Source organism: Sarcophilus harrisii, chromosome 4 (assembly GCF_902635505.1).
Source record: "Sarcophilus harrisii chromosome 4, mSarHar1.11, whole genome shotgun sequence".
In the NCBI taxonomy this organism is placed as follows: Eukaryota; Metazoa; Chordata; class Mammalia; order Dasyuromorphia; family Dasyuridae; genus Sarcophilus; species Sarcophilus harrisii.
The window spans coordinates 289,915,947-289,935,461 of NC_045429.1; the positions used below are offsets into that span (position 1 = coordinate 289,915,947).

General features: G+C 38.3%; 1 protein-coding gene across 1 annotated transcript in view; it reads left to right on the plus strand.

The window, feature by feature from the left end:
• DNAH2 (dynein axonemal heavy chain 2) overlaps positions 1–19,515 on the plus strand; it is a 104,193-nt gene that overhangs the window by 39,545 nt on the left and 45,133 nt on the right. Inside the window, exons 14-26 of the mRNA XM_031968634.1 lie at positions 3,281–3,427; positions 4,031–4,187; positions 4,898–5,137; positions 5,471–5,659; positions 5,858–6,005; positions 8,382–8,574; positions 9,888–10,035; positions 12,910–13,084; positions 13,573–13,736; positions 13,985–14,146; positions 14,287–14,390; positions 19,048–19,204; positions 19,399–19,481. Of these exons, the coding sequence (XP_031824494.1) occupies positions 3,281–3,427; positions 4,031–4,187; positions 4,898–5,137; positions 5,471–5,659; positions 5,858–6,005; positions 8,382–8,574; positions 9,888–10,035; positions 12,910–13,084; positions 13,573–13,736; positions 13,985–14,146; positions 14,287–14,390; positions 19,048–19,204; positions 19,399–19,481 (2,067 nt within the window). The remainder of the gene's footprint in view (positions 1–3,280; positions 3,428–4,030; positions 4,188–4,897; positions 5,138–5,470; positions 5,660–5,857; positions 6,006–8,381; positions 8,575–9,887; positions 10,036–12,909; positions 13,085–13,572; positions 13,737–13,984; positions 14,147–14,286; positions 14,391–19,047; positions 19,205–19,398; positions 19,482–19,515) is intronic.

Genomic DNA, 19,515 nt, shown 5'->3' on the forward strand with positions numbered 1-19,515 from the left:
GCTGAATCCTTTTGGAATTATTGTTTAAAATTGTTTAGGGTATGCTATATTATAAATACATGATATAGTATGGTAAGAACACAATCTTTTGGTTCCAGTTCTGACACTTATTAGGGGAAGATATGGTTTCCTGTGAATGATTAACATTTGCACAGCCTATCTCACAGACCATAGCAATGGTGCTCTTATTTTTTTTTAATAACTTTTTATTGACAGAACCCATGCCAGGGTAATTTTTTACAACATTATCCCTTGCACTCACTTCTGTTCCGATTTTTCCCCTCCCTCCCTCCACCCCCTCCCCCAGATGGCAAGCAGTCCTATACATGTTAAATAAATTACAGTAGATCTTAGATACAATATATGTGTGCAGAACCGAACAATTCTCTTGTTGCTCAGGGAGAATTGAATTTAGAAGGTATAAATAACCCAAGAAGAAGAACAAAAATGCAAGCAGTTTACATTCTTTCTTTGGGTGTACTGTTATTGAGGTATATAATGATCTCCTGGTTCTGCTCATTTCACTCAGCATCAGTTCATTTAAGTCTCGCCAATCCTCTCTGTATTCATCCTGCTGGTCGTTTCTTACAGAACAATAATATTCCATAACATTCATATACCACAATTTACTCAATCATTCTCCAATTGATGGGCAACCATTCATTTTCCAGTTTCTAGCCACTACAAACAGGGCTGCCACAAACATTTTGGCACATACAGGTCCCTTTCCCTTTATTATCTCTTTGGGGTATAAGCCCAGTAGAAACACTGCTGGATCAAAGGGTATGCACAGTTTGATAACTTTTTGTGGTGCTCTTATTTTTGAAAACATTATCAGATCTTTGTCCTATTTACTTTTTTTCTTCTGACAACTAGAGGGAGATGTTGTTTCTATTTCTTCCTTTTAGGCCCATTTAGTTCACAGAGAAGTGGAAATCCTTTGGAGATTTTCTTTATCTCAGAGGAGGAAGCCTCTTAACATAGTTAGGTCAAGGCTCTGTGTATGAGGCAAAATCTGAAATTTATTTCCTTCATGTTAATGATCCCCAGATGCTTTGATTCTTCACTGCAACACATGCACCTTGATTTATTACAAAATAAATGCTGATATACCATGGACAGTAGCATTTCTGGCATTAAAAATATGTACAGTTACCAAAAAGCAGCTTAAAAAGCAAGGATGTGTTGGGGCTAAGATCTTACCAGCTCTGATGATTAAATTTTTCATTGTGAACAATTACATCTCAGAAATTGACAAGACCTCCTGAGCCCTTATGCTATATGGTTTCCAAGACCAATTAAGCAATAGAACTCTAAAAGCTTCTAGATAAAGGTACTTACTGAGAAAGGAGAACAACAACAGGAGTTTTACATCCCCCTCCCCCAGCCTGTGCATCCTAGGAGTTACATCCTCCTCTTGCACACCCAAGATTCCTTAAGGAAGAATATGCTCAAACATAAGGCACATATGCCAAGAGCATGAACAACCAAAATGTCCCTCTCAAATTCTGAATCTAAGTCCCTTTTTTTTCTCTTAATGGAATCCTTTTGAGGTTTCCTTAGGTTTCATTTTCTGGGTTGGTGAATAAGTGACTTTATTAGTCTGTAGTTAATATATCTCTGTCTTAAGAGGAATCACAAACTCCAAAACTGCCACAAGCACTTCCTATATCCATCCATTTATGGTAGCCCCTGCTACCACCTTCAGTAGACTCTCTTTCTCACTCTGATTGCTGAGGGACTTCAGATAGATTTTTCAACCTTTCAAAGTTCTATCTCCAAATACTTGTTCACCAAAGGTCAGGAAAATATACACACAAAACAAACAAATGTACATATGGCAGCTGGGTGGGAGATAGGGAAGCAACTTCTTTCTTCTGCTCCACCCTTCCTTAACTTCCCTAAGTAATAATTCTGGCCTCATTCACCATTAGTAAGGAAAAGAACAAAAAGGTTTGCTAAAAGAAGGGCCTATTTGATTCCTTTTTATGGGAATTCAGTTTCCTGATTCCTGTCATCAAAAGTCTGTTTGTCATTGTATAATATTAGCCCTCCCCAGACATCCATGGTCCCAAGTAAGATTTTCAAGTTTTCATATGCAGTTAGATTGGAAATAATCTGAGAAATATATGTACATGATCTATATAAACCACCAGGAAGAGAAAATCTGAGCAGTAGTCATTAGAAAGGCTTCTGTGTTTCTCCATTACAAATAATGGTAGCTTTTGGTTTTAGTATTATTAAGAAAATGTTCATTTAAATGTTTTAATAGAAATGGGTATCATATTTCATCAAAATTTTTTCTCTATTGCGGTTTTTGTTTTTGTTACCAGTATTGTCTAATATATTAATTTTCCTAATGTTGAACCAAACCTGCATTGTTAGTTTTAGCATGTTTCTGTAACCTCTATGCTAATATTTTATTTTATTTTATATTTAATATTTTATTCAATAGTCAATATTTTTCATCAGTGTTCATTAGAGAGATTGGCATATCATTTTCCTTCTCTACTTTATCTCTCCATATTTTAGATATCAAGGCCATGTTTGTCCCATAGAAAGAGTTTGGTAGGGTACCTTTCTTCCTTCATTTTTTTGGGGGGAGTAAATATTTGTTAGAATATACTTTTAAATCATCTGGTCTTAGAGTTATTCTTTGGGCATTCCTTTTTGCCTATTCATTTTCTTCTTCTGAGATTGGATTTTTAAAATTCTTTGTTTTTTGTTCTGTTAATTTGGATATTTTGTATTTTTGTAAATTTTTATCTCTATTATTAAATGGATCAGATGTTGGGGGGGCATGTTGATTTTAACCATTTCCTTTATTCATCTCTTTTGCATTCTTATTTTTCACTTTGTTACTTGGTTTTCCTTACTTTTTTAAAAAGTAAAAAAATAATTTTTTGTTTTTATATCATATTTACTTCATGTGTATCATTCTTCTATTTCTTTCCTGAGGGACTTCCCTTATAACAGAGAATTCTTTTAAGGAGGAAAAAACGAAAAAATCAGCAAGACTGATCAACACAAAAAACATTTGATATTTTAAGCAGTATTCCATACCTATGGATTTTGACATTTGCAAAGGACAGAGAAAGATGGGGAAGGGAGGATGTTTCTTCTTATATCTCTTCATTGGAGAAAATTTTGTTTTTTATATTTTCTCAATATTCCATTTTGGTTTTTTAATGCATTTACATTGTTGTAGTCATTATGCATGTTGTTTTCCTAGCTCTGGTTTTCACTTTATATCTGTTTATGGATGTCTTCCCATGATTAGGACCCTGCTGATACTCTTTGTGGAGATTCATTTTTGGGAAAGGTTGCTGTTTGAGACTCCTCATTATGTAGTGAATGTAGCTGAGCGTGCTGAGGACTTGCGAGTCCTGCGTGAAAATTTGTTGCTTGTTGCCCGAGATTATAACAGGTTGGTCTCCAATTTTCCTTTGTCTCTTTAACTCTGTTCTGCTCTGGATTGTGTTCCTCCTTGATACTTTTGTCTTTCCAAAATCTTAGCTCTTCCCTAGTGTTCAGAATGCTCAAATTCTGTCTTTCATATTTGGTTCCACAAGCTTTGCTTTAAAGGATAAAATCAAACTAACTTCCTGAATGCCATGGATCTAGGCTATACTTCTGAGATCAATCCAGGAGGAAACTCAGTTCACAAAGCTAGACAAACTTCTGATTGGGACTTAGGTCAGTCCATTGGTGAACAAAGTCGCATTAAGTGAACTGCTTTTATCTCCATATTGATCCTGAATTTCTTCATAGTCTTTTTTAGAATGAGGGCATCATGGCAGAACTGAATCCTTTCTCTGTTTTTGAAGGCTTTTCTTTACTTAGTTAGGTTGAGGGGAACCGGGAGTAGAGACTTCATTTCAGTGTTATTTCATAAACACTCTTGATTCCCACCTTAAAGTACTCTGAAGTCTTTCAGTTCATCTCACCGATTATGAGGAAAATCTCTAGAACTCTGCTTCTCCTGATTCATTTTCTCCATTTGTTCCCTGGCCCCTCTTTTCATAAACAGGATCATTGCAATGCTGTCCCCAGATGAGAGGGCCCTATTCAAAGAACGAATCCGTTTCTTGGACAAGAAGATCCATCCTGGACTCAAGAAACTGCATTGGATCCTGAAAGGAGCAAGCACTTTCTTCATCAATGAGTGTCGTATACATGCCAGCAAGGTGGGTATTGGTCCAGAGGCAGGGTCACACAAGTAAGTTCCTACGTTCCTAGAAGGTTCCTGGTTCCCATCCATTTGGGATGGGGGACTGAGGGAATCAGTGCCCTAACCGTGGGATGGGACTTGTTTTAAAGACACCTGAATGTTGTAGAAAGCTGGAACTCTGAAAAGGTGTACTTGAATCTAAGCCAGCAGGGCACTTAAGGCTAATTGCCTACTCAGATAATGGTTCTATAAGCATATACTTAGATGATATGATAATGTGCTGGCTCTCCTCAAGGTTGGTACTTGCTGAATGTGTGGTGGTGAGATAATCATAGGCAAGGATTGGAGGGCAGAAGGAGAGAGTCAGAGTTTCTCTGCCGCAACATTCTGAGGAGCAAAGACTTCAGGCTCCAAACTTCAGAGTCAATTCATCTTTAATGAGCCAAGTGGCAGCTTGCCTGCCGCCTTCATTTCACCTCCTAAAGACTGAGGACTTTGATTGAGACTGATTCTGACTGATCTTGAAGCCCTCCAGGGAACTAGCCCAAACATTATACCTGAATCCTAGTGAAATTTTATTTTCAGCCTTGAGAAATGGAATAGATTTCCTTTCTGTAGAATTATGTCACAAAAGTCAGTTTAAGGTTTATGTTTTGTATTAGAAGCAGAGAACCTTCACCCAGAACTCATATCCTCATGATTGTGTGTCTTAATATATCCAACCAGGTTCAGATGATTGTGAATGATTTTAAAGCAGCCACACTGACAATTGGCTGGAGGGCACAGGAAATATCTGAAACCCTATTGGTTCGCATTACTGGCAAGAAGGTTTACCAAGATCTAGAATTTGAGGAGGACCAAAAGGAGCATCGAAGTGTAGTCCTGCAGAAACTGATGTCTCTATATGAGGAAGTGGTGGATATCATGAGTGAAACCTTTGAAGTCTTCAAGAATGATGGTGCTGAGGTAGGAGATCTAGTAGCTAGTGCTACTAGCTAGCAGGACAAACAAATTTTATTTTCACTTTGAGCTGCTTAACATCCAGCTCTGCCCTTTCCAGTTGTTATCTCACCTTTTCCAATTCCTGCAATTCCAATATCTTTTTTATAGCCACAAGCTCATTTCTCTTTTACTCCTATCACTCTCAGCATCTCAAAGAGTATCTTCCTCAATTATAGCTATTGTTCACCTCTTGAGAGGAAAGCTTCCAATTGCTCAGCTCCTAATTTTCTTCTCTTAGTACTCTGGCTACATCCCTTTGAGGGCTACATTTCTCTTTGCCCAACCTCTTTCCACCAGATTCAGCAGCAGTGGTTGCTATACACATTACAATTGAATCATATGATGGAAGAAGCTTTGCGTCTCAATGTCAAATGGTCACTGCTAGAATTGTCCAAAGCTATCAATGGAGATGGCAAGTCCACCCCCAACCCACTTTTCCGAGTCCTTGTCATATTGCAGAGTGATGGCCCTGGAGGTGTGGCTCAGGTAGGAGTTCCAACAAGGATGGGAGGCATTCTTCCTTCCTCCCTCCCCCCAACTCTAACACCTTATTCTTCACCCCTGCTACCCCAATTTTCCTCTAGCCCTTGCCCCTCTCCCCTCTGTTTCCTTTTCCTCTCTCCTAAACATTTACCTCCTATCACAGCCAGATGCTAACTACCTTCTACCCTCTTCCCCACATAGGTGGAGTTCTCACCCACTTTGCAAACCCTGGCCAATGTGGTCAACAGTATTGGCAGCCACCTCATTGACACAATCTCTGTCTTCCGCCACCTTCCTGAAATTCTTCTTAATCGAAAGATCAGTCGTGATCCCATCTATGTGATAGTGGGTGAGTCAGAGATAGCAGAAAGGCATTGGGGGCAAGATATGTCAATGGAGCAAGGAGGATGACCTATGAAAGAAGAGGAGTGTGCATGCATAGGACAACTATGTGTAGAAAAGCCAACTCTTGAAGCAGTAGGAAATGTACTATTGTTTTAAAATATAGTGTTTAAGAATGAGATTTGAATTTTTTGACCACTACTTAAAATAGAGGAAGGATCCTTGGCTAGGGATTGAATAGTCTTTAAAAGACTTAGAGCCTGAAAAGGAAAGAAGAGAGAAAAAACTGCCTAATATATTCACCAAGTTATATACCATATACAGGGGTCCTCAAACTATGGCCCTCAGGCCAGATGCAGCAGCCCACAAAACAAAGTTTTTGTTTTTACTATAGTCCAGCCCTCCAACAGTCTGAGGGACAGTGAACTGGCCCCCATTTAAAAAGTTTGAGAACCCCTGCCATAGAAAGTAGCTATAATATAGGAAGAGAGAAGTAGGATTACTAGGAGACAGAATTCAAGAAAGAAGCCAACAGCAAAATCCATTCAGTAAAAACCTATTCATTGCAAAGTATGAATAATAAAGTGATCTAAAGGCCATATAGCTAACCCCTTCATATTAAAGAGGAGGGAAACAAGGGCCTGTAAGGTAACTTTACAAGGTCCTCACTGCAATCCTCTCTTCATGAAACTTCCAAAGTTATTATCCTCAAGTACAGGTGTGGCCATGTCACTCTTAGGAAACTCTAGTGGCTCCCTCTAATTTATAGATAACCAAATCAGATTATAGATCATTTCATCTGTTTGCCATGGTACACTCTTCTCTGTTAAGATCCCATCCTCCCTTTTCATTCACCCATGTCTTTGTACCTAGTGCCCAATGCACCAATCCTTCAATGTTTAATACAGTTCCTGGCATATAGTAAGCTTTTGATAAATGCTTGTATTATTAGTAATAATAATTAGAAGTTGCAAAGAGGCAGATTTAGAAAACTTTCCAACAGAGCTAAACAAAAGTGGAATGGGCTACTTCAAGTACAAGCTTGATGACCATTTGGGGTATTTTCTAAGGGAATTCTTGTTCATGTATGGGTTGAACTAGATAACTTCTGAGGGGTGTTCTAGTGTTAAGGTTATATGTTCCTGGGATTCAAAGTCACATCTCCATCCTTAACATATGTAAGTACTTACTATGTACCATGTATTGTGTTAAGCAGTGAGGAAACAAAAAGAGGCCACAGTTTAATGGACTATATATCAACAAATTATATATATCTATCTATATGTATATGTATATATATATAATATGCATATATAATATATAATAGGAAAAATGTAATTAATTAGAATTAAAGGCTTTGGGAAAGATTTCCTTTAGAAGATGGGATTTTAGTTGGAACTTAAAGGAAGCCCAGGAAGCCAAGAGGTAGAGATGAGGAAAGGAAACCATTCCAGGCAGGGAAAACAACTAGAAATGCTTGGATCCAAGAAATGGAGTATTTTGTTGGGGGCACAGATAGAAAGCCCATAACACTATATTGAAGAATACATGACAAAGAATAAGGTGTAAAAAGACTAGAAAGGCAAGAGGGACCTAGGTTATAAAGGGCTTTGAATGCTAAACCATATTTTGTGTTTGATTTCAAGGCAATAGAGAGACATTGGAGTTTATTGAATAGGGGAATGACATGCTTGGACATACTTTAGGAATTACTTTGGTGACTGAATGGAGAAGGAAATGGAGTAAAAAGAGGCAGATTCACCAGCAGACTCTTGTGATAATCAAGACATAAAGTGATAAGAATCTGATGATGAAGGCCTGATCTGGTTGACACTATTGTTCAGTCATGACTTAGTATCAAGAAGAAGAGGATGATTAATAATATCAGAGCCTACAAAAAAAGTCAAAAAGAATGAGCACTGAGAAAAGACTAGTAGATCTGGCAGTTAAGAGATCATTGATAACTTTGGAAACAGAAATTTTGGTGAAATCATGAGGTCAGAAACCAGATCACAAGGGGTTAAAAAGTGTATGTGAGAGAGAGAAATTGGAGACACCTATTGTAGATGATCAAAAAGCATTTGGTCATAAAGAACAAAAGATATATAGAATGATAGTTACTGGAGATAAAGGATCATCCCCTAGAAGACAGAGCTTGATTTTTAAAAATAATTTTACTTAGGAACTAAGAGAAAGAAGGTAATATAAATCTGACTTACATGCTACAGAATTGGCTATTACAGACCACTGAAATCATAGGCTAAGGTATTCCCAAACTAGTCATATATGCCAATGAAATTTTCTGGTCTAATTTGCTCCATTTTAATCTAAGTAGCCTCTAGCTTTATTGTGAATCCTCAGTGCTCCTATTCTTCCTTCATAGAGCGAGATGAGGACATCAAGAAGATCCAAGCACAAATCAGTGCAGGTATGACTACCAATGCAAGCTTGCTCCAGAACTACCTCAAGACCTGGGATACATACAAGGAAATTTGGGAGATCAACAAGGACTCCTTTATTCGACGTTACCAGCGCCTCAACCCACCTGTTTCCTCCTTTGATGCTGACATTGCCCGGTGAGTGTTGGGTATAAAAATAACTGAATCTTCAAAAGATTCAGGGCTTAGGAAGAGAACCCAGGGCCAAGATATGAGTTCTAAAATGGGAGGAGAACAAGGAATTGGGAGATTGGATCCCTTAATTATCAGAAAGCAGTAAGAACTTGGAAAGATCTGGTGAAAAGGAGATAATCTTTTAGGATTCTATAGTATTCTGTCAGGGAATTAGAGACCTCAACAGGGAAGGATCCATTATGTAGGAGAGGGATTGGGATAAAGACCTGCAAACTTAAGAGTAAAGTGACTGAAAATTAATAGGTGAAAGTCTGAAAGACAGGACAGTACTTTTAGAGTGGGTTCAGAAAAGAAAAATCAGAGAGAAGAAAAACTCTTAGTTCTGTTACCAATTCACTATATACAATCTTTGGGACACACATGTCCTTGCCCGATGTTTCTCTGTTTCAGCTCTTGTCACTATTCTCTACTGTCTGATAAGCCTGTTTCCATTGTCTCAGAAGAGAAACACCTCATTTGAAATCTGTTATTCTGATTTCCCTGGCAGAGGTCTGTGGTTGCCTGGAGACAGCAACTGTTCTTTAGCCCTAGTCTAAACCCTAGAGGGGGCCATTGTCATTGCAATAGTGATTATGCTGGTGACGCTTGGAAAAGAATATTTTGAATTTCATGAAGGAAGGGAAGGGATAAGGGAGGTAGGGCCAGATCCAGGGTATGGGAAATAAGTGAGCTCATGATGCTATAGCCATTATGAATGATAACAGTGTCTTTTCAGCCACTTTGTCCCCACTTCTCTCTCACTTCTTCCCCCTGCAAAAAGGAAAGAAAAGGGAGGGAGAGGGAAAAGGAAACAGAGGAAGAGAACAGACAAGAGAGAAGGGGGGGAAGGAGGAAGGGGAAAGGAAAGGAAAAAGGAAAGGGGGGAAAAAAAAGAAAAAAATAAAAGAGAGAAAAATAGGATAAAAAAAAAAAAAATTGGAAAAGGGTCCGTGATCATGAAAAAAAAAGGAAAGAATAGAAAAGGGGAAGGAAGAGGGAAAAGAAAGGGACAGGGAAATTCCCAAGATGGTTGGATCCCCAAAAAAAGAGGTAATAATTAAAAGGAAGAATTCCCTAAATCCGGAAGCCGGCTTTCCTCCACCTTTGGTGCCCAAACTAATTGGCAAACAATTATAATGCCAAAAGAAACCCGCTAGGTTTTGGCCTGAAACTTTTGAAAATTCTGGAAATAAAGGGTTCGGATAAAGAAAACCCTTAAGAGGAAAGGGGGTTGGGGGCTTTCCCCCCTTTTTTCCTTTTCCCTCTCACCTTCTTAGAACATCCCCAACCCCGCCCGGAGGATCTTGGCACCCTTTGCTCATGGAGACTCTGCAGCATGATTTGGCTAATACAGAGAGCCAGATACCTCCCATTCATGAACAGTTCACCATTTTGGAAAAGTATGAGGTTCAAGTACCAGAGAATGTAAGTTTGCAACAACACTGTTATCTCAACATTCATGAAGAATATCTCTCAGTGTCCCAGGCACAGATCATCTAGTTAACTAATTTTTTTTTTGGCCTTAATTTTAGTTTTTAATATACACCAGTCTTAACTGAACTTGGATTCCTGTTGTGGAATTCAGATATACAATGAGAATTCTAGCACATTTTCATATACTCACAGGCATTCATGGCTTTAATCAAAAAAGGGCATGTTACTTAAATAAGAAATTAGTTTCAGTAACAGTAGCATAATAGACCTATTTAATAATCTCTTAATTGCCTTTTTATAGTTTATTTTTTTTATTTTCAAATAATGAGTATTTTTAAATTAATCTGTTCCTCTTACTGCCTCCCTCCACCCACTGAATAAATTTAAAATTAAACCTGAAAAGCAAAATTTTAAATACCATAGCTTCATAGTTCAGCAAAACAAAATCCCACATAATAATCTTGATAGCTAACATTTTATAAATACCACCAACTATGTGCCAGGCACTGTGCTAAGCACTTTATAATTATTATCTCATTTGATCCTCACAACGCCACCAGGAGATATGCACTATTATTATTCCCATTTTACACTTGAAGAAACTTAAGGCAAAAAGAGGTTGTTATTTTCCCAAGGTTACACAGCTAGTAAGTGTCTGAAGCCACATTTGAACTCAAATCTTCCTGACTACATGACCAATATTCTATCCATTGTGCCACCTAGATTTCCATGTTAGCTATTTCTGAAAACATATGCCTCTCTTTGCATCTTAAGTTCATCACCTCTCTCAGGAGGGAGTAGGAATTTTGATCTTCATTCTTTGGGATGTGTGGCTTATCATTGTTTTGAACAGTTCTAAAAACTTTTAAAATTAGTTTGTCATGTTGTTTAAATTGTTCTGCTCACTTTCATCAGCTCTCATAAAGATCTTTGTGGTTTCCTTAGAGATTCTCCTTTTAATAATTTCTTTATGACACAATAACATTCCATTACATTTATATGTCATAATTTGTTTAGCCATTCCTCTGAAAAATATCTGCTTAATTTCTAATACTGGACAGTTTGAATGGCGAATGGGTTTCCTTCCAACAACAAAAGAGCTGCTATAAATATAATTGTATATAAAGGGATTGCAAAGTTTGGTCGTTTTGTGGGCAGAATTTCAAATTGCCTTCCAGAATGGCTAGACCACTTCATAGCTCCACCAACTTTGACTGTTTTCCCATAGGGCAACTGTCATTGTACTTTTTTTTTTTTTTTTTTTTTTGCTGAGGCAATTTGAGTTTAGTGACTTGCCCAGGATCACAAGTGTCTGAGATCAAATTTGAATTCAGGTCCTCCTAACTTTCAGTGCTCTATCCACTGCACCACCTAGCTGCCCTGTCATTTGTACTCTTTTGTCATCTATTCCAGTCTAGGTTGTGAGGAGTATAAGTATTGGTGATTTAAGACTTTTTTTCTTCCATATAGTTGTTGTTAGTTTGAATTTCTTCTTTTGAAAACTACTTCTTATTCGTATCCTTTGATCATTTTTCCATCCATTCTCTGGTAGATAAATGGGATATGAACAGGAAGGTTTCCAACTTACTCTTTATAGATTTGGGGAAATTTCTCTTTTCTCTAACGAACGACATTTCACAGGCGACAAGAAGCATAAAGCTGACCCTCCCTGACCCAGCTTGGTTAGGAGTCAGTTTACATGTCTTCACTGTCTCTTTGAAGTAAATCTTTTTTTTTTTTTTTTTTTTTTTTAAAGAAAGCTTATTGGTCAGCTAGGTTGTGCAGTGGATAGAGCTCCAGCACTGAAGTCAGGAGAACTTGAGTTCAAAAATGAACTCAGACACTTAACATTTCCTGTCTGTGTGACCCTGGACAAGTCACTTAACCCCAATAGCCTTAGCAAAAAAAGCAAAACAAATTTTTAAAAAGCTTATTGGTGTTAATCGGTTAAACAGAACTGGGAGTCACTGGTAGCTAGCACTGGGGTAGAACCTTACCAGGATAGGGATTTGAGCTAAAAGCATTAGAGAAGAGATCATTGGGGCACTTCTAGAAACATTCAGATGTTACTGGTCTTCCTCTGAAGAATTAAGCTAGAATACTCACTATATCTTGTCCTTGGATGGGGAGGACCCAAGTCTTTCTTCTCTTGGAACATAAATATATAGGAAGAAGTTACCTGAAGACTCCTTGCAGACCCCAACTCTTTTGCTAGCCAAACCAGTCAAAGGGATTACTTAATTATGTGGTTTGCAAACTCAATCTAGCTACTGAATACATGTTCCAAAGGCCACATGGCAGTTGCATCAGCTGAGTTCCATGCATATGCTTATAAGGACCGGACTTATTCATTGTACAATTTTCTATTACACTCATACATGTAGATCTCAGTCTCTTGCTGACTCTGGTTAAGAGGGGTCCAGTTTCCCATGATATCAGTGACAGTACATGTCATATGAAGCTTGACCTAAAGAACTGGAGATGATTAGCTTTGAGAAGATGACTTGGAGAGGGGCAAGGGACTCTTCTGAAGTATTTTGAGGTAGCCATACTGAAGAATAATTGGACTGTTCTCGGTCTTGGAGACAGAACAATGAGATTACAAAGAGACAAAATTTAGTCTTGATGTAAAGAAAAACTTCCTAACAGCTAGAGCGTTCCAAAAGTAGAACAGGCTGCTCTCAAATAGTGGGTTCCCTCTTCCAGGAGCCTTTCTATATAAAGAGTAAGATAGTCTCTTTCAACTCTCAGATTCTTTGAGTCTTTAAAATGAGAAGAGCAGATAAGAGCATTGAGTGAGTTGGTAAAACAAAATAAAACAGAATTATTGATGTTGAGGCATCCCTGCATTTGTATTGTCCACAGGTGCTAGAAATGCTGGACAGCTTGAATGGCGAATGGGTTTCCTTCCAACAAATCTTGGTGGATAGTGACCAAATGTTGAAAAGGCATAAGGAGAAGTTCAAGACAGGTCTCATTCACTCAGCAGATGACTTCAAGAAGAAAGCCCATAATCTTCTGGAAGACTTCGATAGCAAAGGTACCTTAGGATCCCGAGGATCCACAATTTTAGCCTGTTCCCTTTCTTCCACCCTGAGATTTTTGGTTCAAATCCTGGGAGAAACAGAGAAAGATCAAACTGAGAAATTGGACACTTGAACCCTAGAAGAGGAATCAAGAGTTATGAAGCAAGAACTGGGGAATTGTAGATGGAGACGGAGGTGCTTAAGTTTGAGTCTCTTTTGGGAATGCAGTATAAAAGTCAAGTCCCAAATAAGGAAAATTTTTAAAGAAAAGAGAAAAGCTTATAGTCTTTCTTACACACATTCTCCCATGCCTAAATATTGTATTTCTGTCTTATACAACTTCCACTGGTGATTCTTCCTGTTTTCTAATCATCATCTTTACTGTAACAGATATCACATTCCTTCCCTCTCAGGAGCAGCCCCTCTGCTTTCAGGAGAGCCTGGTTTGGATGAGGAAGCTTGCATATCCTTGAACCTAGTAACCTCTTTCCCTTCCTCACAGGTCCCTTCACTAGCAGTGTGGGCTTTTCAGCAGCCTTGGACCAAATTGCAGCTGTGCGGGCAATGTTGGCTTCCATGAGAGCTGAAGAAAGTGCTCTCCATTCCAACTTGGGCATCTTCAAGATTGAACAACCTGCATCCAAGGACCTACAGAATCTGGAAAAGGTAAGATACTATCTTAGACCATTGGACATAAAGTAGGAGAAATGTGGAAATAAGAACAAAATTCATTTTGAAAAGCTGGTATTAAAAGAAGAATTTGGAGGAGTTTGTAAAAGAGCAGAGGAAAAGAAAAAGAGAAATGGAGATGTATTTTTACTTGGAGAGGAACAAAGGAAGCAAGTTGAAGATCAAAAAAGGACCAAGGGAAAAAGCTGCACTTCTTAAGTTTCTCTTTCTCTTTGGCCAAATAGGAGCTTGATGCCCTGCAGCAGGTCTGGGAGATCACACGGGATTGGGAAGAGAACTGGAACCAGTGGAAGACTGGCCGATTCCTGACACTGCAGGCAGAAGCCATGGAAAGCATGGCTCATGGGCTGTATCGCCGCCTCACTAGGCTGGGCAAGGAATATAAGGTTTGTAGAGGGGAGTGTGAGGGTGATGGAGAAAAGGCAGGATTGTCTTTTGTAAGGGATGTAAGATGAGAATATGAGTAAAAAAAGAGAGAACTTGGGTCCTCTCTCTCAAGAATTTGATTAACTTTGTTTCGTCTCAGGACCGAAACTGGGAAATCATTGAGACAACTCGGTCAAAAATTGAGCAGTTCAAGAGAACAATGCCCCTCATTTCAGACCTGCGTAACCCAGCTCTCAGAGAAAGGTAACATTGCTGGTAGGGAGACTTGGAAATTAACTCTTCTACCCATGCCCTTGATCCTAGTCCTTCCTATCTTCTCTGGGACTTATTTTTTTCTCTCTTAATAGTTCTTCCTCTCTCCTCTCTCCTTTTTTCTGCCTAAAAATATGTTCAAGTGTCCCCATATTAGAAAAAAAAAAACACCTTCATTTAGTTTACTCATCCTTTTTTCTTTACTATTTTAGTTACTGTCCTTTTTTTCTCTATCACCCTTCCCTAAAATGGAATGTCAATCAGTCAATATTTATTAAGTGCCTCCTTTGTGCCAGATACTGTGCAAGACTCTGGAGATGGCCTTAAGGAGCTTTCAGCCTAATGGGGGAGATAATTTTCAAAACATGCTATATACATAGGACAAATAGGAAATAACTAGCAGAGAAGGCATTGGAATTAAGAAGGGTTAGGCAAGGTTTTCTGTAGAAAGTGAGATTTTAGTTGGGAAGACAAGGAAATCATTAGTTAAAACAAAGCAGGGAGAATATGCAGACAGTACTGGATGGTACCCAGAGCTGAGACATTAGAGTGTCTCCTTTATGGAATGTCCAGAAGGCCGCTGATGAGTTAAATATAATGTGATATGGTATTCACTTGGAGTATTAGGGGATACTCAAGCAGATTATTCTTCTAGGTCTCCATGCCTTATCACTAAATAGATGTCAGACACTGACAGAAAGAATGAGTTCAATGGATTTCTTTGTGCTGCATGCAAAATTTTTTCTTGGACCCTGTGTTCCAATTTAGTTAGATAGGAAAATGTAATGTTAACTATTTGTAATTATAACTTATTTCTGTGCCTCACCCTCTCCTTTGAAGTATTTCTTTCAGCATCCATAGGTTCAGATACGTCGGAGAATATGACCATTGAACTTTAATAACTTGTAATTAAGATACAAAAGACAATATAAACTTTCTCTACAGAATTCACAATAGATCCTCAGGCACTGCAGCTGATTCTAACTGACATTGCTGATAGTGAAGCATTTTTTTTCTTCAGTTCCCAGTTGGTTCTCCATGTTCTGAATTTGTCTCTAAACCCCTTGCACTTCCAACCATTTTGCTTCTGGAGATCTGAATTAGAAAGATAAAAGAGATGGAAAAAAGAGGAGAAAGAAAGTACAAAAAATGGATATCATCCTTTTATTACTCTTGTGAGGATCTTGTACCTCTCCTCCCCAGAAAAGATTGCTAATGCAAGATTTGTCATATCTCAAGGTTTGTCCTGCTATGCTCCCCTTGTGAACCATTTTCCTTGACCCATAGGATCACCACAGGAATCAGAAAATGGGGCAATTTCTTCCAGACTTTCTTTTATAGTCAGACTTTTTAAAGAGTCGTTCACAGATGTCTTCATTTTTGTATCATCCTCCCCTCACCTTTTTAGCCTGGCTTTTGCCTCCCCACATTACAAAAGATCTTTCTCAAAGATCACTTATAACCTCCTAATCAACCCTCTAATGTCTATTTCTCAAGTCTTCATTCTTTTGACTTCTGAAACATTTGATATTCTTGTCTTTTCCATTTTTTCCTTTTCCCTTTTTTCTTCTTTTCTTTCATACTTTCTTTTTTCCTAACCCTTTCTTATTGAAATAACTTTGTTTGGAAAAATATGAAGGGAAATAGTAACCTTTATGATCCTTCTTAATTTCTCTCTTCTCTGCACAGTTGTCTGATTCCAGTGAACCTACGTGCAAACATATATGCAAAACAAGCTATATACAGGTGCTAGAGAGCACTGGGACTGGAATCAGGAAGACTCATCTTCTGAGTTCAAATCTGATCTCAGATACATGGTGTGTGATTAGATGTGTGACACTGGGCAAGTCATTTCATCCTACTTGCCTTAGTTTTCTCATCTGTAAAATAAGCTGGAGAAGGAAATAGCAAATCATTTTGCATAATCTTTGCCAAGAAAACCCCAAATGGAATCATGAAGACACAGACACAACTGAAACAATTGGATAACAACAAAATTAATCTTTTGAATTTGCCATTGGGCTAAATAAAGCCTGTCCTATATTTCATGTCTTGTTACCTTGAGTGCTTCCATAGACAGTTGAGGACCCTTTTCTTTCCTCTCCTCTCCTCTCCTCTCGTCTCCTTTCCTCTCGTCTCCTCTCCTCTCCTCTCCTCTCCTCTCCTCTCCTCTCCTCTCCTCTCCTCTCCTCTCCTCTCCTTTCCTCTCCTCTCCTCTCCTCTCCTCTCCTGTCCTCTCCTCTCCTTTCTTTTCTTTTCCTAAATACAAAATAAATTCTGATGTTACTAGAGGAAACTGTATTTGGGTTGGAAACATGGATTTGGAGCATTAGAATATGGTTACTTTTGTGGAGTCCTCAGTATTGAACCTAAGCTACATAACAAAGTGAAGTCTGAAGGAAAAGGTTTTTTCTTTGAACTAGGAAAGGTTTCATGAAAAAAGTAATCTTGTTCAGGGCCATTTAGTAGTGTTGTAGGCATACCTCTGGTATGGAGTATGTCATTATTATTATATTATAACTTTAAATTAAATAATAGCCTCCTAATTGAACTCTCTGCTTCTATTTCTTCCCCTCATAGTCTGTTTTGTTTGCTATACCAAATTAATTTTCCTAAAGATCACTTTACCATTTGTTCCCATGGGCTTAATTATCAAGTAGGTAACTCCCAAATTTCTCTCTTAAATGATAATCTTTTCCCTGAACTCTAGTTATGCATTACTAACTGCTTCCTAGAAATTTTTACTTGAATGTCCTGATGGCATCTCAAATGAAACATGTCCAAAATAACATTACTTATCTTCCCCACTAAATCCACTTTTCCTCCAAACTTTTCAATTTCTATTGAGAGGACCACTATCTTCCCAGGTTTCCACCTTTGACTTTTCCCTCTTCTTCATCTCCATCCAGTTAGCCACCAAGTCTTGTTTATGGCATGTCCATAGCACCTCTTACATCAGTCCCCTTCTAATTTTCATGGCTTTTACTCTTATACAAGCCTTTATTATCTCTTGCCAAGTCTGTTCCAATAGCCACTTAATCTCTCTCCCTGTTTTTAGTTCCTCTAGTTCATCTTCCATGCAGTTGCCAGAATGAGCTTCCACATCCCTTCTCTGCTTGAAAACTTTAAGGGACTCCTCATCACCCCTAGAACGAAATATTGTATATTCTTTATGGTATTTAAGCCCTCTGTAATCAGGCTGCAACCTACCTTTCCAACATTATTTCACATTACTTGCCATTAATTATATGGTTTTAGTGCCTTTGATCAACCCATTGTTCCCAGAATTTGGTATTTTCCATCTTCCAACTTCCTGCTTTTGGACAGACCATCATCCCCTATAGTTGGAACATGCTCCAGTCTCATCTCTTCCTCATCCAGAACACCTTCCCTGATCTTCATAGTTATTAAAATTTTCTCCCTCCTCCAATTACTTTTTGTTCATAATTGTCCAATTACTTTTGTTTATTCCTGTTGGTAGAGATTGGGTTTGTATCCTCAGTATTTAAAACACAATGCCTTGTATCTAGTGCCTTCCCTCTATTGATTATTTCCCTTTTAAACTATACATAGCTCTTTTTTGTACTTGGTTGTTATGCATGTTTTCTTCTTTATTAGATTATGAACTCCTCAAGGGCAGACACTGTGTTTTGCCTCTTTGTATCCCCATTATTTAGCAAATTTAAAAAATGACTATTGACTGATTGATCACTATTGACTAGTGAGTGCTTACTAAATTTTTAAATTTTTGATTGAATAAAAATACTTTGTATTTGTATGCAACTTTTGTAGTATTTAAAGCACTTTCACAAACATCTCATTTTATCTCCATAACAGTTCTTTGAAATAAGTAGGCTATATTGACATTCCCATTTTACAGATGAGAACATTGAGGCTTAGGACAAGTTAAATGACTTATCTAAGATCACTCAACCATTAAGAAGAATTGGACTTAAAACTAGGTTTTCTGAAAACTAATTTAGAGGTTCTTTCCACTATTCCACGAATATGTAAATTATGTCACTCCCTTGCTCAACAATATTTAGTGATTCCCTTTTATCTGCTAAATAAAGCCTAGACTCCTTGGCCTGGCATCCATAATCTTCAGTTGTCTGTCCCCAGCCTGCTTCTCCTGCTGTATTTCTTACTACTTCCCTACACAACTCCTGCTGTTCAGCCAAATAGTTATCTATTCATCACTTCTCAATTGTGCTTTGCTACTCTCTTGATTCCAAATATTTTTATTCCCTCTATTTGGAACACCCTTCATCCCTACCTTTGGCCCATTGGTCCCTTTGGCTTTCAGGGTCCAGATTTAATGTTGCCTCTTCTCTGAAACTTTTCCTGAAATTCCTCTTCCTTGTTCCTTCCTATAACTTCCTATAGTTATTTAGTTTTCCTCTCTCTCAATCCCTCTACCAGATTGGAAATTCCTTGAGGGAATTAATTATACCTTCCTCAGCTCTTCTCTTTCACAGAAATTTACAGTATATATATTCCTCATTGAATCAATGTTTGTGGAATTTTAAAAAATCTTTTATCTCTTGGGAAGGTGGAACTGTGAGCAATCCTAAAAACTTCCCAGGGGAATGCTTTGTTGTTTGTGGCCCTAAGTTCTTTTCTCAGAACTCCCTACCTGTGCCTATAGGCACTGGGACCAGGTGAAGGATGAAGTGCAGAGAGTGTTTGACCAAGAATCAGATAGCTTCACCCTGGAACAGATTGTGGAGCTTGGGATGGATCAACACGTGGAAAAGATTGGGGAAATCTCTGCTTCAGCTACCAAAGAATTGGCTATAGAAGTGGTATGGAACCTGAATATTTAACAACTCCTCCCCCCTTCACTTCTCCCTATTACCACCACCCTAGCTATTCTGTTTTCTTCCCCTCCTAGAAATGCAGGCATCTGGTTTCTTACTCCTTGTTTTGTCCTCTCAGTCATTGCTCTTTTTAGCAACTTGGGGACTAAGTTTTAAAGTCTTCCATTTTCTCCATGTAGGCATTACAAAATATTGCCAAGACCTGGGATGTGACTCAACTGGACATAGTGCCCTACAAAGACAAGGGCCACCATAGGCTCAGGTAGGATGGTACAAGAAGCCAGGGAGTAAAGTAG